This window comes from Pseudophryne corroboree, chromosome 7 (assembly GCF_028390025.1).
Source record: "Pseudophryne corroboree isolate aPseCor3 chromosome 7, aPseCor3.hap2, whole genome shotgun sequence".
NCBI lineage: Eukaryota > Metazoa > Chordata > Amphibia > Anura > Myobatrachidae > Pseudophryne > Pseudophryne corroboree.
Genome location: NC_086450.1, coordinates 443,535,710 through 443,560,447, shown reverse-complemented (window position 1 = coordinate 443,560,447; position 24,738 = coordinate 443,535,710). Strand labels below are relative to the sequence as shown.

Sequence of the window (24,738 nt, the reverse complement as noted above, 5' to 3'; positions counted from 1 at the left end):
CGGACTACGAGAAATAGATTTACCGGTGAGTAAATTCTTATTTTTTCCCCCCGGTTGGATTCCCTACCATGTCTGCACTACTCCCTAAATTGTCACAAATGACTTAATTAGTACTTCTTTCATTTTGATATCACCATCTGTGCTGAGCCATGGATACTCTTAATACCTGGACTGTTAGGGTGGGTTTGGGAACCTTTTATCGTCATAGACCAGTCTCCGTAACCCTGAATTGTGCGCTGCTAGTACAAAGACCAATGGCTGTATAACTACAACAGGAATCCGTTCATTCAGCAACAGAAGCGACGAAACGTACCACAAGAGATCACACATTTTATTAGAACAGTGTTGCAAGTGCAGTACAGTATTAGTGGTAAGGCACAGGGAGCTGATGCAATAACAGGACACGGTTTACAATCCCAGTGCCCAGGAAATAGTGGATTTCAGGGTTCTGTAGTGAACGTATTGGCCATCAACCCTTATATAACCCACCACTCATCTGCTGTAATATGGTATGGTTCCCATCAGCTGAGGATGCTGGTGGGTGTAGTCCAGCACGAGCCAGATGCCTGAAGGTTTAATATGAGTAACAGAACAGATTGTAGCTGTCTGTGGCAGGGATAGAACAGAACTGAGTTTCCTCTGGCACCTGATTACATGGCAAACACCAGCTTCTTGTGCCTCGTCCAGTGTAAATGTCAGTTACAGAACTAAACAAGATTGGCTCCCATTGGTACACGGTCTGGCCTATTTTTCTTCACCATTATTAGTGCATTGTAATAACACAATCACAGGAAGGCCAGTCCTGCCGGGGGTCTTCATAGGTCAGGGAGCCCCGGCAGAGGGAAAGAGCCTGAGAACTGTTCCACCTCCTCCTTCAAGGAAGAGATTTTCTCCTGGTGCTTGCCGTCGCCAGCCAACTTGTCCTTAAATTCCTTCAGTGTGGCCTTGGGATTCATGTCGTTCTGGATCTCCAGTGTGAGCAAAATGCCTGGAAAAGAGAGAGGACTCAGGTTTCAGTTATTTGTTTATTTTGGGGGGGGGGGGGGGGGGGCACATAGTACGTACAGCAACCCTTAGGGCCCATACACACTTGCCGATAAAATGAGCGACGTCGCTCATTTTCCCCCTCCCTGAGCGACGTCGCTCATTTTAATCGGCAAGTGTGTATGCCGCCAGCGACGACCGATGTGCGGCCCCGTGGGCCGGCAATGATAGTCACTGTCGGCAGTGCATGCATGCTCAATCTGGACTGTCGTCCAGGAGCTGCATGCACGGCCGGCAGAGGCGTGACGTCACTGAGTGATATGAGCGGTCATATCACTCAGTGTGTACAGGCGGCCGCCGACCGGCCGGCCCGGGAGGGGTAACATTAGACGACGGCGCTCACAGAGCGACATCGTCTAATGTGTATGGACCTTTACTTCCTACAAACCAGAGAGGAAGAAACTCTGCAGGTAGTAATATAAAAAACAAAAACACACAAAACAAGAAAAACAAACCACAAATCCTCAAGTTTTGGGAGCAAGGAGACCAACAAATGTTTTGGCGGAAAAATAAAAAAAATACATAATTACCACTGTGAAGAGAGACCAGATGGCTGACAAGATACCGATAAGCCAATCTCATATAATAATATACAGTAAAAGAAAGTACCTTCTTGGCAGAGAGTGGTTTTACGGACCCTAATATTACAAGAAGATTCTACTATAGATGTGTCCACTTACATCTAGCCTCCCTGTACGTTAAACAGCCCCTCTAGTCACGCCATGCTGGTGAGCAGTAAAGTGTGAAAAGTGACCCGGCACTATTTGCAGCGCACCCAGCACTTTAGTCGGGTTTAGCAGTTTTATGCAGCTATACCTGGCACTGCAGGCCGCGATCAGCGCATTAAAACAAGTGAATAGTGCCCCCGATATCTCATATCCTTACACTGGAGATCAGGCACGCAGCAACAACTGAACTGCCCCCTCAGAATGTCGACAATGGTCATTATGTCCAAATTTAAAGTCGACTTTGTGGATGTCATCATTCGGCCAGGATACAGCCACAGAGCACGGCATTGCTTACTGCTCCCTCTCATTATTAAACTAAAGGGCCCCATACACTAGAGCGATTATGCCCGATTTCAGCCCAGTTCGGGCATTTGGCCCAATATGTTGGGTGAAATCGGACATTTTTGAGGTGTCTCCGGTCCGATCCACGTTCCCGTGAGCATCGGATCGGATCCTCCAGATTGAATGCGCTGCACATTAAATCAGGTCCAACCTGGGGGCATGGCTGGGATCACACAGGATGCAAAAGGACAGCATCCGATGTATATCGGGCGATCCTGCCCCTCCGGGTGGCTGCTGGGGTGATAAGTCTCCGACATGCGGTCGGATAAGTGTATGGGGCCCTTAGGACATTGGGGGAGGTTTGCCAACAACTCTGAATAACCCCCATAATGCGTAACAAAGAAATAAAACTACGGCTTCCAGTAATGATCGTGGAATAAAATGCCAAATGGGCCAAAGGTGAGACGTTCAGCTAAACCTTCTCAAAAACGAAATCTGATCACATTAAGAGATTTTGGCATATTAATATTACCGTTAAAACCATCCAAAAACCATGGAGATTTTAACTCCCCCATCCCCTGAAAGACATGAGTAACTTTTCACCATGTTCTTTACTAGGCAACAACTGGAAACTGTAAGAGCCTACCTCTATTGCACCTCCCAAACCCTGTATCTAGCACATCGCATGCATGGAACACATTAGATTACTACCTACAAGACAGTTCGGACACCATATGAGCCCCTGATATCATAGAGACACAATAACTCCCACTTTCTTAAAGACCAATTAAATCCTCCTGAACCGCCAATATACAAATTTTGCATCAAGCACCCTTGTCGTCGCTTCTAGGTCCCTTGCCGGGTTCCAAAGCTTTAAGGCACATGTGACTTAGATATGTTCAAATGTCATCAGCGCCATAACAATTATGACGACAACAGCTTTGAAATGTTCGTTAAACCAGGCTACCGCCTTGCACCCTTTAGACAGATTTCAGTAACCTTATTAGCACACTATAATGAGATCTGTATTTGGTTGGTTTGGGTCTTGGAACACTGGATAGTGGAAACAGCCTTATTCACACCCGGCAACAGCGGCTACTACGCAATAAACCACAACCCACCTTGGTGAATGAAATGTGCAACTTGTTTGAAGTCCTCTTCCAGGAATCCTCGAGAAGTCAGGGCGGGGGATCCAAATCGGAGGCCACTGGGGCGCAAAGCGCTCTTGTCACCTGGGGGACACAGGCAAGCAAAGTTATCAGGGACATCTGAGATGGTTGGTGCAAGTTCTGCTCTTCAAGAAATTACAAGAGGTTATGAAGGAAAAGAAAAAAGTTTGGAAGTTTCCAGTTGTGCACTAATCAGTTTCAGAGGTCATTGTAAGAGGATCACTGGGAAATGGAAAACAACATCCATTATATCTGTATATACTGTAGAGTTTTCATAGTGACTGTTTCACAAAATTTTCCCAACTGCACCCTCACCAGGGCAGGTGTTCTTGTTACAGGCAATGGCGCAGGCTTCAAGGACCTTCTCTGCTCTTCCCCCATCCGTGTTCTTGTTCCGCAGGTCAACCAGAATGAGATGATTATCAGAGCCACCTGGATGGTGACAATGAACAAGTCACATGACAGCCAGCAGTACACATATGGGCCCCCTCCCTCTGTTGTGCTGTTCACGGTTACCAGACACACCCGATCAAGCCAACGAACCGCCAGGAATGCGCACTTACACAAATACCTTTAGAGAGCAATTCTATTAGCATGTTCTACTACAGCTGTCCTCGTACACTGCGGCTTCAGCCGCGCCAAACAGCCCCTCTCTGTGCACCAGGTTCCATGCGACTACCAAGCTAAGAGTCATTTTGCTCACAAAACGGGGCAGATGTATTAAGCCTGGAGAAGTGATAAAGCAGTGATAAGTGCAAGGTAATAACGCACCAGCCAATCAGCTCCTGTCATTTATCAAATTCTTAATGATTGGCTGGTGCGTTATCACCTTGCACTTATCACTGCTTTATCACTTCTCCAGGGTTAATACATCTGCTCCAGTGTGTCTTATGCGCACAAATAAAACAACAAGAATCAAACAAAGCGACTCTGCTAGATTATACTGATCAGTTTGATGTACATCTGTGTGCAAATGAGCCTCAATCTGTATACAAAGCAGCGGCCGCTGTGCTTTATCTGCAACTACAGGTTGAGTATCCCATATCCAAATATTCCGAAATACGGAATATTCTGAAATACGGAATTTTTTGAGTGAGAGTGAGATAGTGAAACCTTTGTTTTCTGGTGGCTCAATGTACACAAACTTTGTTTAATACACAAAGTTATTAAAAATATTGTATTCTAAGACCCTCAGGCTGTGTGTGTAAGGTGTATATGAAACATAAATGAATTGTGTGAATGTACACACACTTTGTTTAATGCATAAAGTTATTAAAAATATTCGCTAAAATGACCTTCAGGCTGTATGTATTAGATGTATATGAAACATAAATGCATTCTGTGCTTAGACTTAGGTCCCATCTCCATGATATCTCATTATGGTATGCAATTATTCCAAAATACGGAAAAATCCCATATCCAAAATACCTCTGGTCCCATGCATTTTGGATAAGGGATACTCAACCTGTATATACGTTTTAAAAAACGCTCTAGTACACTGTGAGCGGTTTCTAGCTGTGTGTCTGATGCGACTTACACGCGACTTAAATGATACAGAAAATAGGATTTTGGTACTTACCAGGTAAATCCTTTTCTTTGAATCCATAGGGGGCACTGGAGTACTCTTGGGATATGGACGGGCTTCCGTAGGAAACAGCACTGAATATTCAAATTAGTAACACTCCACCCCTCCATATCCCTGGTCACTACCCAGTGTTTTTTACTGAGCCGAACAGGAATTAAGAGAGGTTAATAATAATGGAGTATTACATATAACATAACTGACAATAACGAAGTTAACACATAACGTTAGTGACAACTAACAGTTGACACCCTAACCAGCACTTGTAACTTGAACCAGTCGGTGAAAGTGTGTTACCATAAGATCCTCAGAACTAACCACAAGTAGGTAAAACTGCTCTGGGTGGGCGTCCAGTGCCCCCTATGGATTCAAAGAAAAGGATTTACCTGGTAAGTACCAAAATCCTATTTTCTTTTTCATCCACTAGGGGTCACTGGAGTACTCTTGGGACGTACCAAAGCTTCCCCCGTGGGCGGGAGAGCTGTTTGGCACTTGTAACACTAGGCGGCCAAAGCTAGATGCTGATGCCGCAAAAGTATCAAACTTGTAAAAGCGCACAAACGTGTGCACTGAAGACCATGTAGCCGCCCGGCAAAGCTGTGTCGCAGAAGCCCCACGACCAGCTGCCCATGAAGTTCCCACAGAACGTGTGGAATGAGCGGTTACTGACGTAGGCGGTTGTAACCTAGCATGAAGGTACGCCTGGCGTATGGTCAGTTTTATCCATCTGGATAAAGTTTGTTTAGATGCTGGCCAACCCATCTTGGCAGCATCATAGAGAACAAATAACGTATCCGTCTTACGAACTGAAGACGTTCGGGATACATAAACGCGTAATGCGCGAACCACATCCAGAGTTCCGGAATGTGCTGTCAACACAGGAACTACTATTGGTTGATTGATGTGAAAAGATGACACTACCTTTGGTAAGAAGGCGGGATTCGTCCGAAGTTCCGCTCTGTCATCATGAAACACCAAATACGGTGGCTTGCATGACAAGGCACCCAAATCCGAAACACGCCTTGCCGAAGCTAAGGCTAAGAGAAAAATTGTTTTCCAAGTGAGAAACTTTATATCCACTTGTTTTAAGGGTTCAAAATATGAAGACTGTAAGAACTCCAAAACCAGATTCAAGTCCCATGGCGCTGTAGGTGGAATGAATGGAGGCTGTACCCTGAGTACACCTTGTAGAAAAGTGCGTATAGACGGCAATAGAGCCAATCGTCTTTGAAAGTAAATTGACAAAGCAGATACCTGCACCTTTAGTGTAGATAAACGCAATCCTCCATCTAACCCTGTTTGTAGAAACAACAAAAAGCGGCATAACTTGAAAGCTGATGTCGGAAATTTCCGAGCTTCACACCAACCTATATAGGCACGCCATATTCTGTAATAATGAGCTGCCGTAACCGGCTTCCTAGCTCGTAACATGGTTGGTATAACTGAATCTGGAATGCCCTCTCTTTTTAAGAGGGCGGTCTCAACAGCCACCCCGTCAAACGCAGCCGCGCTAAATCGGGGTAAAGAAACGGACCCTGTTGTAACAGGTCTGGACGTATCGGGAGCGGCCACGGATCGTCTGCGAGTAATCCTCGAAGATCCGAGAACCAAGCTCTCCGAGGCCAATGCGGCGCCACTAGTATGACTGTGAGCGACTCTCTTTTGATCCGTTTTAGCACCAGAGGGAGCAGCGGAAACGGTGGAAACAGATACACAAGACTGTACGGCCACGCGACAGTGAGAGCATCCACCGCGACTGCCTTTGGATCTCTTGTTCTGGACACATACTGGAGCGTTTGATGATTGTGTCGAGATGCCATCAGGTCCACCTGAGGATAACCCCATCGCTGAACCAACATGTGAAACACTTCTGGATTTAATGACCATTCGCCTGGGTGAAAATCCCGACGACTGAGATAATCCGCTTCCCAGTTGTCCACTCCCGGAATGAACACGGCCGACAATATCACCTGGTGGCATTCCGCCCAATTGAGGATTCGAGCTACTTCCCGCATTGCCATGCGGCTTCTCGTTCCTCCTTGTTTGTTGATGTATGCGACCGCCGTCGCATTGTCCGATTGCACTTGGACAGGCTGAGAGCGAATCATGTGCACTGCTTGTCGTAGCGCATTGAAAATTGCGCGGAGTTCTAGAACATTTATCGACAGCAATTTCTCGTGATCCGCCCAGAGACCCTGGAGCTGACAATTTTGAATGACCGCTCCCCAACCTCTGAGACTGGCGTCCGTAGTTAGAATTATCCAATTGCAAACTCCGAACCGTCTTCCTGCGGTTAAATTGTGTTCCTTGAGCCACCATAGCAGAGAAACTCTTGCTATTGGTGACAACCTCACTCTGTGGTGAATCTGCAGATGCGAGCCCGACCACTGGGCAAGCACGTTCAGCTGAAATGGACGAGAGTGAAATCTCCCGAACTGAAGCGCCTCGAAAGCTGCCACCATTGTGCCTAACAGGCGAATGCACAAGTGTACCGACACTGTGCGTGGTTTGAGTACTAATTGTACTAGATGGCGTAGCATTTGTACTTTTTGTTGTGGTAGGTAAATCCTTTGATTGACCGTATCGAGAATCATACCTAGGAACTGAAGGCGTTGAGACGGAATCAGATGTGATTTCTTGAAATTTACAATCCAACCGTGGTGAACCAGTACATTGTAAGTTAGCAGCGCATGTTGGGTAAGTATCTGTTGAGACGGAGCTTTGATGAGCAGATCGTCTAAATACGGAACTATTGTCACTCCCAGGGATCTGAGGTGAGCTATCATCACCGACATTACTTTGGTGAATACCCGAGGCGCTGATGACAGGCCAAACGGCAGAGCCTGAAACTGGTAATGGTTCTGGCGTATTGCAAATCGTAAGAATTTCTGATGAGGCTGCCAAATTGGAATGTGTAAGTACGCATCCTTGAGGTCTAGCGCAATCAGAAATTCCTTGGTCTCTAACCCCGCAATCACCGAACGTAGAGACTCCATTTTGAATCTGTAGTAAGTTACGTACTGATTGAGGCCCTTTAAGTTCAATATTGGTCTGACTGAGCCATCCGGCTTCGGGACCACAAATAGACTTGAATAATAACCCTGACCCTGTTGGTGTACAGGGACTGGAATCAACACTGCCGAATCCAGTAAGGACTGAATGGCAATTTGCAAAACTGTCCTCTTGTCGTCCGACAGAGGCAAGCCTGTCTTGAAAAACCGCAGAGGCGGCAGACAGTCGAACTCTATTTTGTAACCTTTTAACACTAAATTGCGAATCCAGCCCTCCGCGGATGTGCGGAACCACGCCCCCTGGAACGTCTGAAGGCGTGCTCCCACAATTGGAGAACCGAGATGGGCTGGTAACCCGTCATGCCACTGGCTTGTCGGTAACCTTAGCGTCTTGGCGAGTTGTGTTGGTTTGATGGAAACCACGTCCTCGACCACGTCTAGCAGGCGTGGCTGATCCTCTGCCACGTCCTCGAAAGGGCTGAGGTCTAAAGGATCTGAACGAAGGTCCAGCGTACCTTCTTCTTGGCGCAGGTGGAGGCAATGGTAAGAACACAGACTTACCTCCCGTAGCCTCCTTAATCCATGCGTCCAATTCTGGCCCAAACAACTTCTTGCCATCGTAAGGCAACGCCTCTATACTTCGTTTGACCTCTGCCTCCGCCTGATAAGTACGCAGGTAGAGTGCTCTTCGTGCCGTAACTAGCGAAGATGAAATACGAGAAGTGAGCTGACAGACGTCAGTGGACGCTGTACAGAGATACTCTACAGCCTCAATCATTTGATTTACCTGAATTATCTGGTTTTCGTCCTGTAAAACAGATTTGAGTTCTGTAAGCCATATTATGAGCGCCTTAGTTACCCAAATGCCAACCAATCCAGGTCTTAGCATCACACCTGCTGCTACATACATGCTTTTTAGCATAGTTTCTATCTTGCGATCTGAAGGATCTTTAAGCGTAGTAGCTGCTGGCACTGGTATGGTTAATTTCTTGGTAAGCTTTGACACTGAAGAATCAACTATTGGTGGATTCTCCCATGTACACGTTACCGAGTCTGGAAAAGGATAACTAGACTTAAATCTGCGAGGTATAGAAAACCGTTTATCTGGATTCTGTCTTGTTTCTACTAACATCTGATTTAGAGAATCCGACACAGGAAAACTTACTGGCGTCTTCCGTCGTTTAGTAAATACGACCTGATCATTGGTGAGAGGCTGTTCAGCTTCAGGAAACCTTAGCGACTGCCGTACCGCTCTGATGAGATCATCAATGCCGGAACTGTTAACATCCTCGCCATCTGACTCCACTTCGCCCTCCTCCCCCTCATCGTGTTCCGTGAGGTCTGGGATGGAATCGTCAGAATGCAACATAGCAGACACTGGAAAATCATAAGACATATGAAAATTATCCCGTTTGCCCAAAATGGATTTGGACCGTACGCAAGGTTGAGACGCCTCCGGTAGTTCTGGCGGTCTCACCCTAGACTCAGATCTTAACGTTTCTCGTTCCAGACGAGCCGCGGTCATTTCTGTCTGAAATCTCTCCAGTACATTTACTAACATACCCCACGGAGGGTCCGGTGAGGAAATTGGTTGTAAAACAGGAGGAGAAATGGTATTCTGAACGGAATCCACAAAACATACTTTACATGTGGCAGATCCATCCGGTAACACACTGCCACATACTTTGCAAATATGCTTTTTAGTTTTTGCTGGTGCCTTACTCATTATGGCGACAGACAATACAATACACAAAAAACAGACACTTGCACGACTCAGTAAAATAGCAGTAAGGTGTCTCTGTATATAAATCTGGCCAAGTGCAGTACACGTGGCCAGTACTATGAAATTTGATCCCAAATTCCCACTAACACCCCTGTCCGGTGGTGTAGAGATGTAAGACAGGAATCTTCTGGAATCACAGAGGAAGACACAGGAAGCATGTTAAAAATGGCTGCCATGTTATACTTATACATATAATCACAGTGCTGTTACATTCACTGATTATACTGTAACATTCCTCTGCTGCTTATTATTATTGTCCCCCATGTAAAGGCTGCCTGCTCTTTTAGCTTATTACAGCGGCAGCGCAGCGTGTGGGCCCCCAGCGGGTATCGTAGAGCGCTATGTGTGTTTCCCAGCGGTGGGCTCCTGTATAATAGCGTCAGCTAATCAAGTTAGCGCTGCGGCGGGCGGCGGCCTGTCGATCAGCGGTGCCTGCACGGAGCCTGAGCGGGGAGATCTGCGGTGCCTGCACGGAGGTCTGTGGCCGAACGTGCGGGCGCCTGAGCGGGGAGAGCCGCGGTGCCTGCACGGAGGTCTGTGGCCGAACGTGCGGGCGCCTGAGCGGGGAGAGCCGCCTGAGAGGGGAGAGCTAGCGCGTCATCAAACACTATGTCCCCACACGTCGGGGCGGCAGCGGGAGCTGACCGCCCCGTTTCACATACCTTACTCCTGCAGACGTGCGGAGGCTCCGACGGGGCTTTTCAGTAAGCGCCGGCCAGCCAGTGCAGGAGGATGTGAGGGCTGTGAGGGAGCTCTTTCAGAGAGGCCCGACACGCCCGTGCTGCTATCAGCAGCTGCACTATCCCTGACCCTGCCTTTTGGAAGGGGGAAAGGGATGTGTACAAATAGTAGAAAAAATAAAAATAAAAGTTTCTTCAACAAAACCGTGACTTCAGGTATTAAGCTGCTACCACGTTCAGCACAGAAAAAACACTGGGTAGTGACCAGGGATATGGAGGGGTGGAGTGTTACTAATTTGAATATTCAGTGCTGTTTCCTACGGAAGCCCGTCCATATCCCAAGAGTACTCCAGTGACCCCTAGTGGATGAAAAAGAAAAAGCCGGTACGCTACATAGCTCAGCTGAGAGTTCTATCTTTTACCCATTTCCTTTAGAATGTTGTGGAATGTAACACGCGTTCCTCACCAGTGACAATGTGGTACCCAAGTCCCTCTAATGCGGCAGCCAGCGCCCGGCAGTTGGAGACCACCTGTGTCTGGTACAGTGTGAACTCCGGGGTCATGGCTTGTTTCAGCGTCACAGCGATTCCTGTAAGTATAGGAAAACATGTAGTAAGACCTCACTGCTTTATGAACAGGGAGGGAGGGTATAATCCTATCCTCCATTACCTGCAATGGCATGATTATGAGGTCCCCCCTGCAGGCCAGGGAACACCGCCTGATTAATTAGGCTCTCGTAGTTGTACAGAATCTCCTTGCCGGTCTTTGGATCCACGCTGCGTACTCCTGAAATAGAAGAGAGAGATGCACTCGATCAGTAACTGGAGCAGTCAGGTGCTTCATCGCTCTGACTTTAGAATATACAGATGTATGCTGGCACTGCTTGCAGATCAGAGTGTAGATCCATACGAGAATCTCACTTTGTGAACGCACCTTTCCGATAAAAGATAACGCCGGCCCGGCAGCCGCGCAATGTCTTATGCGTTGTGGTCGTCACAACGTCACAGTGCTCAAAGGGAGAGGGGACTACGCCAGCTGCCACCAGCCCACTGATGTGCGCCATGTCGGCCATTAATACTGCGTTATTTTCATCCGCAATAGCCCGCATCCGGGCGTAGTCCAAATTCCGAGAGTAGCAGCTGACACCTGCAGGTAGTGAAGAGACAAGAATTTACAGGCCTAGACCGGTATACAAAATCCCCCCAAAATATGAATAAACAGCAATTGCATTAAACAGACTAAAAAGCATAAATGCATATTACTATATGCAAAAATAATAGTTAAAAAAAAAATTCTGTCTGCAGCTATATATATCTATATATTATATATAACACAGGTATTGTAAATAAGGACTCGCAGGCAGGTTTTTCGGTTACAACCAGAGCGTCTTTACTGGCATCAGACACTATAGAACACACAGGCTTACAAAGGCTTGGGCCTGGTCACACAGATATATACAGAAAAATGAAACAAGGGAACATAAAAGGTCCTAGCACTTCCCGTGCTCACAAGTCATTGTGCTGCAGTGGCTTGCAGCCACACATGCCACAGTCCCTGGCGCTATAAACTGCGCCCTGCTGACTGGCCTCTAACAGGCATCAGTGCAATGCATTGTAAGTAAATGGAATTTTTAAACCCTTCTCCTGCACCTGACTTCTGGGTGAGCTGGAAAACCTGGACCTCAGTTTCTCATTTTAAAAAGCCTGGAATTATAAGCTTCCACCACAGGTGCAGACCTTGTTTCCTTCGCCCTTGGAGGGAGCCGATTCCACCAGAATGTGGAGAGACGCAAGCCCTCTCACCACAATATAATACAGGGATGGCCAAAAGGTAGATCGCGATCTACCGGTAGCTTGCAATTTTTTTATTTTTTTTTAAATTGTATGAAGCAAATGTGTTTTTACTCCCGTCTGGGGGCCAATGTGTTTTTACTACTGTGTGGGGGCCAATGTGTTTGAGGTTTTTCCAGTGGAGGCCAATTTGTGATTTCGGGTGAGACAGCCCCTAACACCCTGTGCAGCGAGGAGGTCACACCCCTTTCTTGTTATGCCACGCCCTTTTTTGGGTGCGCACCTGTGTCACACGTTATTGTCGCACCTAGGAAGATCACAAAAGCTATTCAGCTTTCAAAGTAGATTGCCAACTCCAAAAGTCTGGCCACCCCTGATATAATAATATAATATATAATAATAAATAGTAACGGACCCATTCATCATTGCCATAATGCGTACGGCACAGTCTTGTGGTTTTACTTCTCCTCATAATCCAGCATGTGGATGACTATCCATCATCCCTGACTGCAGACACGAATGCTGTCTTCAGATGGCGCCGAGTCCTTCGCCTTTGTATTGGAAGGAGATCCAGCTTGCAAAGAGAGATCTATTTGGAACTCTCCCTATCCTCATAGCGCGCACGCATAACCTAAAGTCACGCATGTGCAGTAACTCACCATCAGTGTAAACCGACATCACTAATTAATAGCGTGTTAGTGATAGGGAGCAGGGGACGGAGGATTTTGAAGCAGCTGTCCTGGCAGTGGAGCCATACTGAATTGTTCGGGTAGATTTGAATCTATGGCAGCAAATGGCAGATTAATAATCTGCGCTGGGCACAACCTCCACCACATTTATTCCCGAATAGGCCTCTAAATGTAGATTTCACCCCTACCGACTATAAGAATCACTGTGCCGGTTGCAGAACCGTGCGGAGCACACGCAAGTATGGGTGAAACCGAGTAACGCACATCTGAAGAGACAACTGGGCTGTAATGTGAATGTCCTCTCATACGCTCAGCGAGGGCGTGTCCACACAACCACGGAACATGCAGACTGGAACGGTAGGGGAGATAGGTCTGTTTGCAGGTCTATCTGGTGCACCAAGTATGAGGTGCTGTAAGTGCATATTGATAACAGCATACATATAGCGGACAGGCACATAGGAGGTGATGCATCAAACAGTATAAAAGAGTGGAGAAGTTTCCCATAACAACCAATCAACTTCAAGGTAGCATTTATCAGGTACAATCTATAAAATGATAGCTAGAACCAGGATGGTCGATATGGGCATATATCTACTCTTTACACTACTTGATACATCTCCCCCCCATAATTTGCAAGTTCTCTAGTACTATGGATAATGATATGTAGAAGAAAAGGGATTATTCCTTTATCAGGTAACGTTTTAGCAAGACTGACAACCTACATCATGAGCCCGGGTGGCGCTTTCTCTACCTACCTGCTATGATTAGTTTGGGATGAAATAAGCGAGCGTTTTCCGCCAGTCTGTCATAGTCTATGTACCCAGTGTCCGGATTTACCTGGGCAGGAAGACAGAAGTAACACAAGCGTAAGTTCAGTTGTGTCCGCGGTCATCTTACCCGTGAACATACCCACCGATGCAATCAAAAGGCCACGGGCACATTTGTCACGGCAAACGACCCGCGAATGCCACGCCATGGATGAACACAGACACACCTGTACATCTTACGCCACAAATTCCTGTATGCCGTTAGTGTACATAGTGATGTTCTGACAGATAAAATATTCATTTTATTCCTAGATGATACACCCTGTGCTGCTGGGGTACCCTGCTCCTTCCACTATATAACTCTCAGCCTGTGGCTTCCTGCTGCCACCATTCTCCTCCTTACATCATGTCACTGCCCCGTCACATGCAGCCCTGTCCTCACAGACACATCACTCATCTCCTGATATACTCTGTGCTGCTGGGGTACCTGTTCCCTCCACTATATAACTCTGTCTGTGGCTTATTGTTGCCTCCATTCCCCTGTCACATGCAGCCCTGTCCTCACTGTCAGATCACTCCTCTCCTGATATACTCTGTGCTGTTGGGGTACCCTGCTCCTCCCACTATACAACTCTCAGCCTGTGGTTTCCTTACTGCCTCTCCATTCACTTGCAGCACCTTCCTCACCGACACCACTCATCTGCTGGTATCTATACTGGCTTCTATAGTGAGAAGCATACACAGATAGTGACATGTATTTTTGTTCAGGAATGAGCAGAATAAGCTACTTGAACTGAAACCACATTTCTCAGTCACTAATCTCCCACACACACACACACACACACACACACACTCTTTCAGAAACATCTGGGCCAATAAATCTTAAGGCCTTTTATTTGCCGTCTACTGTATTTGTGTAATTAATATGGCAATTGACCTCAGACGCCTCGTGGTTCACATTACACGTTTATTAATATGCACATGAAAGTCAGTTTATCATCTGTGTGCGAAAACAGCTGATTAGCACACACACAGCACGTGTATTACCAGACAACGGGCGCCCTGAGTGATACACCCAACACTCTATGAAGATTCTGCCTCGAGTCTGGTTATTAAACACTCTTCACTGTACCGGGGGGAGGCAAGGGAGGGGATCCCGGACCACTCACCTTGTATGGCATAGACTCAAAGAAGATGGAAGTGGCTGAGATTTTCTTCTTGTCGGTCATGAACCCGTGTGTCAGGTGCCCCCCGTCAGGCAGGTCCAGCCCCATGATTCTGCCATGAGGCTCCACCAGGGCCGTGTAGACGGCAAAGTTAGCAGGGGAGCCTGGAAGCATAGATCAATGCAATAATCATCACAGTGCACTATACACAACTAAAAGGACGGAGCACGGAGATCACTCATCACTCACATGACATCTCCACTGCACAATGTTAGCAAACCTGAAAAAACAAGCAACTGGGCAAAACCACTCTGCACTGCAGGTGGGGCAGATGTAACATGTGCAGAGAGATTAAGATATATTGTTTCTGTGCAGGGTAAATACTGGTTAATTTCTACACCTCAATTTAGATTTCAGTTTGGAAACACCCCACCCAAATCTAACTCTCTCTGCACATGTTACATATGCCCCACCTGCAGTGTACATGGTTTTGTCCAGTTGCTTTCTAATAACTCCATATTCCACTGCAGGGGCCTGACAATTATTTAAGAGGTGCTGTAGTTGTCTGGTCATAGCATTTTCCTTCCAAAATGCTACCAGTGTAAAAAAATAAACCACTGCCACGACACACATTATCCACTCGTCTATACCCCACTGCCTACATGCTCCAGTGTCCCCTAGTGGATGAAGGAGAAAATAAGATTTTAAACCTACCGGTAAACCTTTTTCTCGTAGTCCGTAAAGGATGCTGGGGACTCCGTAAGGACCATGGGGATAGACGGGCTCCGCAGGAGATCAGGCACTTTAAGACTTTGGATCTGGGTGTGCACTGGCTCCTCCCTCTATGCCCCTCCTCCAGACCTCCGTTAGAGAAACTGTGCCCAGAGGAGACGGACAGTACGAGGAAAGGATTTTAGTTAATCCAAGGGCAAGATTCATACCAGCCCACAACAATCACACCGTATAACTTGTGATATACTATCCAGTTAACAGTATGAAAAAACAACATAGCATCGGTCCAAAACCGATTAAACTATAACATAACCCTTATGTAAGCAATAACTATATTCAAGTCTTGCAGAAGTAGTCCGTACTTGGGACGGGCGCCCAGCATCTTCTACGGACTACGAGAAAAAGATTTACCGGTAGGTTTAAAATCTTATTTTCTCTAACGTCCTAGAGGATGCTGGGGACTCCGTAAGGACCATGGGGATTATACCAAAGCTCCCAAACGGGCGGGAGAGTGCGGATGACTGCAGCACCGATTGAGCAAACAAGAGGTCCTCCTCAGCCAGGGTATCAAACTTATAGAACTTTGCAAAGGTGTTTGACCCCGACCAAGTAGCATCTCGGCACAGCTGTAGTGCCGAGACCCACCTTCCTAGTGGAATGGGCCTTAACCGATTTTGGTAACGGCAATCCTGCCGTAATATGCGCCTGCTGAATCGTGTTACAGATCCAGCGAGCAATAGTCTGCTTTGAAGCGGGAGCGCCAACCTTGTTGGCTGCATACAGGACAAACAGTGCTCTGTCTTCCTGACTTTAGCAGTTCTGGCCACGTAAATTTTCAAAGCCCTGACCACATCAAGGGACTCGGAATCCTCCAAGTCACGCTTAGCCACAGGAACCACAATAGGTTGGTTCATATGAAAAGATGAGACCACTTTAGGTAGGAATTGAGGACGGGTCCGCAATTCCGCCCTATCCATATGGAAAACCAGTTAGGGGCTTTTATGTGATAAAGCCACTAATTCCGAAACTCGCCTAGCCGAAGCCAAGGCTAACAACAGGACCACCTTCCAAGTGAGATATTTCCACTCCACCGTTTTAAGTGGTTCAAACCAATGTGACTTAAGGAAACTTTACACCACGTTAAGGTCCCAAGGCGCCACCGGAGGTACAAAAGGAGGCTGAATATGCAGTACTCCCTTCACAAACGTCTGTATTTCTGGGAGAGAGGCCAATTCCTTTTGAAAGAAAATGGATAAGGCCGAAATCTGAACCTTAATAGATCCTAATTTTAGGCCCAAATTCACTCGTTTGTAGGAAGTGAAGAAAACGGCCCAGATGGAATTCTTACGTAGGAGCATTCCTGGCTTCACACCAAGAAACATATTTTCGCCATATTCGGTGATAAAGTTTTGAGGTCACGTCCTTCCTAGCCTTTATTAGTGTAGGAATGACCTCACCCGGAATACCTTTTTCCACTAGGATCCGGCGTTCAACCGCCACGCCGTCAAACGCAGCCGCGGTAAGTCTTGGAACAGACAGGGCCCCAGTCGCAACAGGTCCTGTCTTAGAGGAAGAGGCCACGGATCTTCTGTGATCATCTCCTGCAGATCCGGATACCAGGTCCTTCGTGGCCAATCTGGAACAATGAGGATTGTTTTCACTCCTCTTTTTCTTATTATTCTCAACACCTTGGGTATGAGAGGAAGAGGAGGAAATACATAGACCGACTGGAACACCCACGGTGTCACTAGGGCGCCCACAGCTACCGCTTGAGGGTCTCTTGACCTGGCACAATACCTTTGTAGCTTTATGTTGAGACGGGACGCCATCATGTCTATTTGGGGCAGTCCCCACTGACTTGCAATCTGCGCGAAGACTTCCTGGTGAAGTACCCACTCTCCCGGATGTAGGTCATGTCTGCTGAGGAAGTCTGCTTCCCAGTTGTCCACTCCCGGAATGGACACTGCTGACAGTGCACTTACATGATTCTCCGCCCAGCGAAGAATTCTGGTGGCTTCTGCCATTGCCACTCTGCTCCTTGTGCCGCCTTGGCGGTTTACATGAGCTACTGCGGTGACGTCTGACTGGATCAGAACTGGTTGGTCGCGAAGTAATGCCTCCGCTTGACGTAGGGCGTTGTATATGGCCCTTAGTTCCAGGATGTTGATGTGGAGACAAGTCTCCTGACTTGACCACAGACCTTGGAAATTTCTTCCCTGTGTGACTGCTCCCCAACCTCGGAGGCTCGCGTCCGTGGTCACCAGGATCCAGTCCTGAATGCCGAACCTGCGGCCCTATAAGAAGGTGAGCACTCTGCAGCCACCACAGGAGAGATACCCAGGCTCTGGGGGACAGGGTGATCCACTGATGAATTTATAGGGGTGGTCTTCTGTATGCCGGCGGTCGGGCTCCCGGCGCTCAGTATACCGGCGCCGGGAGCCCGACAGCCGGCATACCGACACTTATTTTCCCTCGTGGGGGTCCACGACCCCCATAGAGGGAGAATAAAATAGTGTGGCCACCGTGCCCGTTGCGTGGCGAGCGCAGCGAGCCCGCAAGGGGCTCATTTGCGCTCGCCACACTGTCGGTAAGCCGGCGGTCGGGCTCCCGGCGCCGGTATGCTGGTCGCCGGGAGCCCGACCGCCGGCCAGCCGTAGTGAACCCATTTATAGATGTGACCCGGACCACTTGTCCAGTAGGTCCCATTGGAAAGTCCTCGCATGGAACCTGCCGAAGGGAATGGCTTCGTATGATGCCACCATCTTTCCCAGGACTCGAGTGCAGTGATGCACTGACACCTGTTTTGGCTTCAATAAGTTCCTGACCAGAGTCATGAGTTTCTGTCGGAAGAAAAACCCTTTTCTGGTCTGTGTCCAGAATCATGCCCAAGAAGGTCAAACGAGACGTAGGATTCAGCTGCGACTTTGGAATATTGAGAATCCAGCCGTGTTGCTGTAACACCTTCAGTGAAAGTGATACGCTGTTCAGCAACTTCTCCCGTGATCTCGCTTTTATGAGGAGATCGTCCAAGTATGGGATAATTGTGACACCCTGCTTGCGCAGGAGCACCATCATTTCCGCCATCACCTTGGTGAAAATCATCGGGGCCGTGGAAAGCCCAAACGGCAACGTCTGAAATTGGTAATGACAATCCTGTACCGCAAATCTCAGGTACGCCTGATGAGGAGGATATACGGGAACATGCAGGTATGCATCCTTTATGTTCAGAGATACCATAAAATCTCCCCCTTCCAGGCTGGCGATGACCGCTCTGAGCGATTCCATTTTGAACTTGAACCGTTTTAAGTAAAGGTTCAGGGATTTTAAATTCAAAATGGGTCTGACCGAACCGTCCGGTTTCGGGACCACAAACAGAGTTTAGTAGTATCCCTTCCCTCTTTGAAGCAGGGAAACCTCGACCACCACTTGTTGAAGACACAATTTGTGAATCGCATGTAACACTATCTCCCTTTCTAGGGGAGAAACCGGCAAGGGGGCACCTCTTCGAATTCCAGCTTGTATCCCTGAGAAACTATTTCTATTGCCCAGGGATCCACCTGTGAGTGAACCCAGATGTGGCTGAAAAGTCGAAGACGTGCCCCCACTGGAGCGGACTCCCTCAGGGGAGCCCCAGCGTCATGCGGTGGATTTTGCTGAGGCCAGGGAGGACTTCTGTTCCTGAGAACTAGCTGTGTTGTGCAGCTTTTTCCCTCTGCCCTTACATCTGGCAAGAAAGGACGATCCACGTACGCTTTTGCTTTTATTTGAACGAAAGGACTGCATTTGATAATGAGGCGCTTTCTTAGGTTGTGAGGGAACACAAGGCAAAAAATTCTATTTACCTGCCGTAGCTGTGGAGACGAGGTCCGAGAGGCCTTCTCCAAATAATTCCTCACCCTTGTAAGGTGAAAACTCTATATGCCTCTTTGAGTCGGCATCACCTGTCCACTGTCGGGTCCATTAGACTCGCCTAGCAGAAATAGACACAGCGTTTATTCTGGAACCCAGTAAACTAATGTCTCTTTGAGCATCCCTCATATATAAGACAGCATCTTTTATATGCCCTAGGGTCATTAAAATGGTATCCTTATCTAGGGTCTCAATTTCCGCTGATAAGGAATCTGTCCATGCTGCTACAGCACTACAAACCCAGGCCGACGCAATTGCCGGTCTGAGTATCGTACCAGAATGTGTGTAAATGGACTTAAAGGTAACCTCCTGCTTGCGGTCAGCAGGATCCTTGAGGGTAGCCGTATCTTGGGATGGCAGCGCTATCTTTTTTAATAAGCGTGTCAATGCTTTGTCTACCCTAGGGGAGGATTCCCACCGTATTCTGTCCTTTGGCGGGAAAGGATACGCCATAAGAATCCTTTTGGGAATCTGCAGTTTTTGTCTGAAGTTTCCCAAGCTTTTTCGCATAATTCGTTCAGCTCATGTGAGGATGGAAAGGTGACCTCAGGCTGCTTTCCTTTATACATGTGTTCCCTCGTGTCAGGTTCCTCTGTGATATGCAAAACATCTTTTATTGCAATAATCATATATGGAATACATTTAGCCACTTTTGACTGTAATTTTGCATCATCGTAGTCGACACTGGAGTCTGAATCCGTGTCAGTATCTGTGTCAACTATTTGGAATAGTGTGCGCTTCTGAGACCCCGAAGGTCCCGGCGACATTGGGACAGACATGGTTCGACTCCCTGACTGTTCCCTAGCCTCAGCCTTGTCTAATCTTTTGTGCAATAAATTTACATTAGCACTTAAGACATTCCACATATCCAACCAGTCAGGTGTCGGTGTTGCCGACAGAGACCTTACATTCACACACTCCCCCTCCTCCTTAGGTGAGCCTTCAACCTCAGACATCTCGACACACGCGTACCGACACACCACACACGGAAACTTTTCTGAAGACAGGTTCCCCACCAGGCCCTTTGGAGAGACAGAGAGAGAGTATGCCAGCGCTATATGACCCAGGAAACACACAGAATGTTTACCCAGTAGCGCCTTTATATATGTATATGCACCAATTATGTATCCCCCCCTCTTGAAAACCCTCTGTCACCGTGAGTAAGCAGGGGAGAGTCCGGGGAGCTTCCTCTCAGCGCTGTGCTGTAGAGAAAATGGCGCTGGTGAGTGCTGAAGGAGAAGCCCCGCCCCCTCAGCGGCGGGCTTCTGTCCCGCTCAAAATTCTTAAAAAACATGGTGGGGGCTCTTTATATACATTTACAGTGCCCAGCTGTACATTTATATATGTACTTTTGCCACAGGAGAGGTTTATATTGCTGCCCAGGGCGCCCCCCCTGCGCCCTGCACCCTTACAGTGACAGCTGTGTGCGAGGTGAATGGGAGCAATGGCGCACAGCTTCACTGCTGTGCGTTACCTCTATGAAGATCAAGATGTCTTCTGCTGCCTCTGAAGTCTTCTTTTCTTCTCATACTCACCCGGCTTCTATCTTCCGGCTCTACGAGGAGGACGGCGGCGCAGCTCTGGGACGGACAGCGAGGGCGAGACCTACGTACCAATCCCTCTGGAGCTAATAGTGTCCAGTAGCCTAAGAAACAGAGCCTTGAAACTCAGAGAAGTAGGTCTGTTCCTCTCTCCTCAGTCCCTCGATGCAGGGAGTCTGTTGCCAGCAGGCTCCCTGAAAACTAAAATACTTTCTGACAGGAAACTCAGGAAAGCTCCCTGAAAGCACCCAGTCTCCACTGGGCACAGTATCAAACTGAGGTCTGGAGGAGGGACAGAGGGAGGAGCCAGTGCACACCCAGATCCAAAGTCTTTCTTAAAGTGCCCATGTCTCCTGCGGAGCCAGTCTGTCCCCATGGTCCTTACGGAGTCCCCAGCATCCTCTAGGACGTTAGAAAAATATCTATTACAGAAGCAGAAGATGGCTCACACAGTCTATGGATGGTAATGCAGCACTCGACTGGATAGCACCCATAACCATCAAATTAGGGAACTCATTGGGGCAGATTCAACTCTGCGCACACTCCACAATGGCACCCAGCAGTTGCACGAGCAATTAACCATCGCGTGCAACGCTGTCACCCAAAAACGAATATAGACACCCACTGAAGCCATCACAAAGTCCTCATCAACGGTGTACTCATACGCACCATTGTCGCAATAACAAGGAAGATAGATTCCCTGAGGGAGTCTATGGTGATGCCGACTGGCCGCGGCACCAAAGTACAAACATGAATTAGGCCCGTAGCAGCCATAGTGCTGAATGGAATTGCCCCCATAAAATTCTTCACCTGTGGGGGTCTCTTATCTGTCTTGCAAATGGCGCTGCCTGGTGAAAATACTCAGGTAACAGCAGGGTGAGAGGCCACATACCACCAACTTGCTAATAAAGGGAGATATAGAAGGGGAGGAGCCAGCTACGCTTCCTGGAAAAAAAAAAAAAATTGCCAGGCTCCAATCATCCACTCTTCTATACCCCGTTGTCTATATGTAAGGACCATGGGGAATAGCGGCTCCGCAGGAGACTGGGCACAAATAGAAAGCTTTAGGACTACCTGGTGTGCACTGGCTCCTCCCCCTATGACCCTCCTCCAAGCCTCAGTTAAGATACTGTGCCCGGAAGAGCTGACACAATAAGGAAGGATTTTGAATCCCGGGTAAGACTCATACCAGCCACACCAATCACACCGTACAACTTGTGATATGAAACCCAGTTAACAGCATGATAACAGAGGAGCCTCTGAATAGATGGCTCACAACAATAACCCGATTAGTTAACAATAACTATGTACAAGTATTGCAGACAATCCGCACTTGGGATGGGCGCCCAGCATCCACTACGGACTACGAGAAATAGAATTACCGGTGAGTAAATTCTTATTTTCTCTGACGTCCTAGTGGATGCTGGGGACTCCGTAAGGACCATGGGGATTATACCAAAGCTCCCAAACGGGCGGGAGAGTGCGGATGACTCTGCAGCACCGAATGAGAAAACTCAAGGTCCTCCTCAGCCAGGGTGTCAAATTTGTAAAATTTTACAAAGGTATTTGACCCTGACCAAGTCGCAGCTCGGCAAAGTTGTAAAGCCGAGACCCCTCGGGCAGCCGCCCAAGATGAGCCCACCTTCCTTGTGGAGTGGGCTTTTACAGATTTTGGACGTGGCAGTCCTGCCACAGAATGCGCAAGCTGAATTGTACTACAAATCCAGCGAGCAATAGTCTGCTTAGAAGCAGGAGCACCCAGCTTGTTGGGTGCGTACAGGATAAATAGCGAGTCAGATTTTCTGACTCCAGCCGTCCTGGAAACATATATTTTCAGGGCCCTGACAACACCCAGCAACTTGGAGTCCTCCAAGTCTTTCGTAGCCGCAGGCACCACAATAGGTTTGTTCAGGTGAAACGCTGAAACCACCTTAGGGAGAAACTGAGGACGAGTCCTCAATTCTGCCCTGTCCGCATGAAAAATCAGATAAGGGCTTTTACAGGATAAAGCCACCAATTCTGACACGCGCCTGGCCGAAGCCAGGGCCAACAGCATGACCACTTTCCACGTGAGATATTTTAAATCCACAGAATTAAGTGGTTCAAACCAATGTGATTTGAGGAACCCCAAAACTACATGGAGATCCCAAGGTGCCACTGGAGGCACAAAAGGAGGCTGTATATGCAGCACTCCCTTGACAAACGTCTGAACTTCAGGAACTGAAGCCAGTTCTTTCTGGAAGAAAATCGACAGGGCCGAAATCTGAACCTTAATGGATCCCAATTTGAGGCCCATAGACACTCCTGTTTGCAGGAAATACAAGAATCGACCCAGTTGAAATTCTTCCGTCGGGGCCTTCCTGGCCTCGCACCACGCAACATATTTTCGCCAAATGCGGTGATAATGCTTTGCGGTTACATCCTTCCTGGCTTTTATCAAGGTAGGGATGACTTCCTCCGGAATGCCTTTTTCCTTCAGGATCCGGCGTTCAACCGCCATGCCGTCAAACGCAGCCGCGGTAAGTCTTGTGTCCACCTTTGGCTGTTCCCAACGGTTTACAATCATGTGTAAGACTTCTGGGTGAAGTCCCCACTCTCCCGGGTGGAGGTCGTGTCTGCTGAGGAAGTCTGCTTCCCAGTTGTCCACTCCCGGAATAAACACTGCCGACAGTGATATCACATGATTTTCCGCCCATCGGAGAATCCTTGCAGCTTCTGCCATCGCCCTCCTGCTTCTTGTGCCGCCCTGTCTGTTTACGTGGGCGACCGCCGTGATGTTGTCCGACTGGATCAGCACCGGCTGGTCCTGAAGCAGAGGTCTCGCTTGGCTTAGGGCATTGTAAATGGCCCTTAGCTCCAGGATATTTATGTGAAGTCTCCAGGTTTGACCACAGTCCCTGGAAATTTCTTCCCTGTGTGACTGCTCCCCAGCCTCGAAGGCTGGCATCCGTGGTCACCAGGACCCAGTCCTGAATGCCGAATCTGCGGCCCTCTAAGAGATGAGCACTCTGCAGCCACCACAGGAGAGACACCCTTGTCTGTGGCGACAGGGTTATCCGCTGATGCATCTGAAGATGCGATCCGGACCATTTGTCCAGCAGGTCCCACTGGAAAGTTCTTGCGTGGAATCTGCCGAATGGAATTGCTTCGTAAGAAGCCACCATTTTCCCCAGGACCCTTGCGCATTGAAGCACCGATACTTGACCTGGTTTTAGGAGGTTTCTGACTAGATCGGATAACTCCCTGGCTTTTTCCTCTGGAAGAAATACCTTTTTCTGGTCTGTGTCCAGAATCATCCCTAGGAACAGAAGACGTGTCGTCGGGATCAGCTGTGATTTTGAGATATTGAGAATCCAACCGTGCTGTCGTAACACTTCTTGAGATAGTGCTACCCCGACTACCAACTGTTCCTTGGATCTCGCCCTTATCAGGAGATCGTCCAAGTACGGGATAATTAAAACTCCCTTTCTTCGAAGGAGTATCATCATTTCGGCCATTACCTTGGTAAAGACCCGCAGTGCCGTGGACAACCCAAACGGCAGCGTTTGGAACTGATAGTGGCCGTTCTGTACCACAAACCTGAGGTACCCTTGGTGAGAAGGGTAAATGGGGACATGCAGGTAAGCATCCTTGATGTCCAGCGACACCATATAATCCCCTTCCTCCAGGCTCGAGATAACCGCTCTCAGTGATTCCATCTTGAATTTGAACTTCTTTATGTAAGTGTTCAATGACTTCAGATTTAAAATGGGTCTCACCGAACCGTCCGGTTTCGGTACCACAAACATCGTGGAATAATACCCCTTTCCTTGTTGCAAGGGGTACCTTGGTTATCACCTGCTGGGAATACAGCTTGTGAATAGCC

General features: G+C 48.0%; 1 protein-coding gene across 2 annotated transcripts in view; it reads right to left on the bottom strand.

Annotated features, from left to right (window-relative positions):
- Positions 1-310: 310 nt before the first annotated feature.
- SHMT1 (serine hydroxymethyltransferase 1) overlaps positions 311-24,738 on the bottom strand; it is an 82,299-nt gene continuing 57,871 nt past the window's right edge. For both annotated transcript variants that reach the window (XM_063934941.1, XM_063934942.1), the window contains exons 5-12: positions 14,695-14,855; positions 13,514-13,595; positions 11,213-11,425; positions 10,949-11,065; positions 10,746-10,868; positions 3,539-3,655; positions 3,176-3,286; positions 311-988 (exon numbers count right to left, since the gene is read on the bottom strand). In XM_063934941.1, the coding sequence (XP_063791011.1) occupies positions 816-988; positions 3,176-3,286; positions 3,539-3,655; positions 10,746-10,868; positions 10,949-11,065; positions 11,213-11,425; positions 13,514-13,595; positions 14,695-14,855 (1,097 nt within the window). In that variant the 3' untranslated portion in view covers positions 311-815. The remainder of the gene's footprint in view (positions 989-3,175; positions 3,287-3,538; positions 3,656-10,745; positions 10,869-10,948; positions 11,066-11,212; positions 11,426-13,513; positions 13,596-14,694; positions 14,856-24,738) is intronic.